This window comes from Chlorella variabilis, assembly GCF_000147415.1.
Source record: "Chlorella variabilis unplaced genomic scaffold CHLNCscaffold_2, whole genome shotgun sequence".
NCBI lineage: Eukaryota > Viridiplantae > Chlorophyta > Trebouxiophyceae > Chlorellales > Chlorellaceae > Chlorella > Chlorella variabilis.
This window is the reverse complement of record NW_005435086.1, coordinates 2,108,387-2,110,897: the sequence shown is the minus strand read 5'-3', so window position 1 is coordinate 2,110,897 and position 2,511 is coordinate 2,108,387. Positions and strand designations below refer to the sequence as shown.

Below are 2,511 nucleotides of genomic sequence, written 5' to 3'. Positions count from 1 at the left end.
GACCAGTACTTCCGCAGAGGGCAGCGCCATGCAGGCCCATCGCGGCTCACCGTGGATCCATCTGTCGATCATAAGCATGGTGGCGCATTGAGAGGACATGTGCAGGCCCTGACGACGGGATGGAGGCGCCCAGTGCGCTGTTCCAGCCCTTCAGGGCGCTGGGCTATATCACAGACGATGTACCATTCGCTGTGCAGCGCCGCGGCTCGCAGACCTTCGTCACTGTGAGCGTGGGCAAGGCATGGCAGGTGAGACGAGGCCCGAGGCCAGAGACAGGGGTTTGCACGTGCTGGATGAAACGGGAGAACGCGCCTGGGCGATGGGTGCGGCATGCATGCGGCTGCGCCGAGCGGCGCATGCATGGGCACAGAGCTGGGGCCCTCCCAGCCTCTCCCCGCTGTCCCTGCTGCCGCAGATTTACAACACGGAAAAACTGCGGCTGGCGCTGGTCGGGCCCCAGGTCCGTGGGCAGCCTTCTCGCCGACGCAACGCCGTGCTCGCCGCCGCCGCCGCCACTGCCGTATCCTGTCGCAACTCCCCGCGTTTGAGGATGCCTCCCCACACATTCATGATGCTGCAGCTGAAGCACAAGATCTCGGCGCTGGCCTGCAAGGGCGACCTGACTTTTGCGGCGGTGCGGGGCACGATTGTGGAGTGCCGCCGCGTGCACCGCTCGGGCGAGTACCGAGGCCACGCCGCCGACATCCTGCAGCTGCTGGTGCTGGGCGACCGCCTGCTGAGCCTGGGGCGCGACGGCAGGCTGCTGGTGTGGCGCATCGGGCAGTATGCCGCGCCAGAGGTCGCCATCCAGCTGGCCAGGTGCGGGGGGCAGACGCCGCCTGTGACCAGCCACCTGCCTGCCTGCCTCCCGGCCTCCCATCCTGGCCTTCCCCGCAGCTGTGGACCCCCTCCACCCCTCTCTCCCGCGCACCCCTCCCTGCAGCGGCTTCACCCCCACCTGCCTGGCCCACCCCGACACATACCTGAACAAGGTGGTGGTGGGGGGCGAGGAGGGGCGGCTGCAGCTCTGGAACTTTGCTACCGCCACCATGCTGTACGAGTTTGAGGGGTGGGGCAGCGCCGTGGCCTGCCTGGCCCCCTCCCCAGCCCTGGACGTGGTGGGGGTGGGCCTGGCCGACGGGTGAGTCGCTCAGCGGAGGGTGGGGCTGTGTGGGGGGTGGCGTTACGGCGCGACACACTCTGTGATTCCTGCTGCTGCCGCCGCTGCCGCCTCATCATCCGCACATCACCGCCTGCACCCCTGCACCAGCACCGCGCCCCTGTTAATCCCTCCGCCACTGACCTGCCACTGCTGGCGGAGTTTCAGATGGGGCGCACAGCAACGCCGGGAGTTTCGCTGACGGCATCCCGCAACCCATCGGGTGTTATCTGATAGTAGCTCCTGCACACACGCACACAACCCAGCACCCCTGCATGCATTTCTGCACCAAGCCGCTGCCCCCCTGGCTCCCCAACGCTTGCCTCCCACTAAGTGCCGCTCCTCCTGACGCTCCTCCTGCCCACATGCTGACCAACCGCGCCGCCCACCCGCCACCCTCCTCCAGGCGGGCCATACTGCACAACCTGCGGTACGACGAGACGCTCATGACGCTGCACAACGCCTCGGGCGCGGGCACCAACGCCGACCTCTACCTCACAGGCTCGCAGGCGCAGGCGGCGCGGCAGGCGGCCGGCGGCGCCTGCACCAACATCGCCTTCCGCACGGGTGAGGGCGGGGGCTGCTGCGGGCTGCTGGTGCTGGTGCTGGAGGAGGAGCGGGCACAGAGGGTGGTGTGGGGCCGGGCAGCAGGGCCCGGCACGCCGGCATGGCTATGGTGCATTGCCCGACCAGCAGCGCATGCCGCTGCTGCCGCCCCCGCAGGCGCGGGCGTGCCGCTGATGGCGGCGGGGGGCGGCGCGGGCGTGGTCACGGTGTGGGACCTGGAGCAGCGGCGGCTGCACACGCTGGTGCGCGACGCGCACGACGCCCCGCTGCTCTCCCTCCACTTTTTCCCTGGTGAGAGCACCATCTCTCCCCCCTCGTGTGGCCTGTGCCTGCTGCCGCCCCCGGCGGCGGCTTTGGCGAGGGGGTGGGGACGTGCTTGCTGCGCGCGCTGGCCTGCTAAGCTCAGGGAGAGCCACCTTCCCGCCGCTTCCCTCGCCGCCTGCAGGCGAGCCGCTGCTGATGAGCTCCGCGAGGGACAACAGCCTGAAGCAGTGGGTGTTTGACGGCGCAGACGGCGCAGCGCGCCTGCTCAAGTTTCGGTCGGGCCACGCCGCGCCGCCGGCCGTCGTGCGCTACTACGGCGCCGGCAGGCTGCTGCTGTCGGCAGGTGGGCTGGCCCCGGCGCGCGCCTGGGCGCACTCGCGAGGCCGGCTGGCTGGCCGGGCGGCGGCGAGTGTGCAGGGGGAGGCCCAGTGCTCAGAGGCCGCCTCCCAACTGCTCCTGCCCCCGCCCCTGCCCCTGCCCGCCGCACACCCTCCTGCCCCTGCCCCTGCGCGCCACTCACC

The 2,511-nt window shown here is 70.5% G+C and overlaps 1 protein-coding gene across 1 annotated transcript in view; it reads left to right on the top strand.

The window, feature by feature from the left end:
- Positions 1-48: 48 nt before the first annotated feature.
- CHLNCDRAFT_33926 (hypothetical protein) overlaps positions 49-2,511 on the top strand; it is a gene marked incomplete at its 3' end in the record, with an annotated part of 7,542 nt that continues 5,079 nt past the window's right edge. Inside the window, exons 1-7 of the mRNA XM_005851535.1 lie at positions 49-248; positions 416-460; positions 581-819; positions 944-1,141; positions 1,566-1,726; positions 1,883-2,017; positions 2,172-2,401. Coding sequence (XP_005851597.1) covers positions 120-248; positions 416-460; positions 581-819; positions 944-1,141; positions 1,566-1,726; positions 1,883-2,017; positions 2,172-2,401 — 1,137 coding nt within the window. The 5' untranslated portion in view covers positions 49-119. The remainder of the gene's footprint in view (positions 249-415; positions 461-580; positions 820-943; positions 1,142-1,565; positions 1,727-1,882; positions 2,018-2,171; positions 2,402-2,511) is intronic.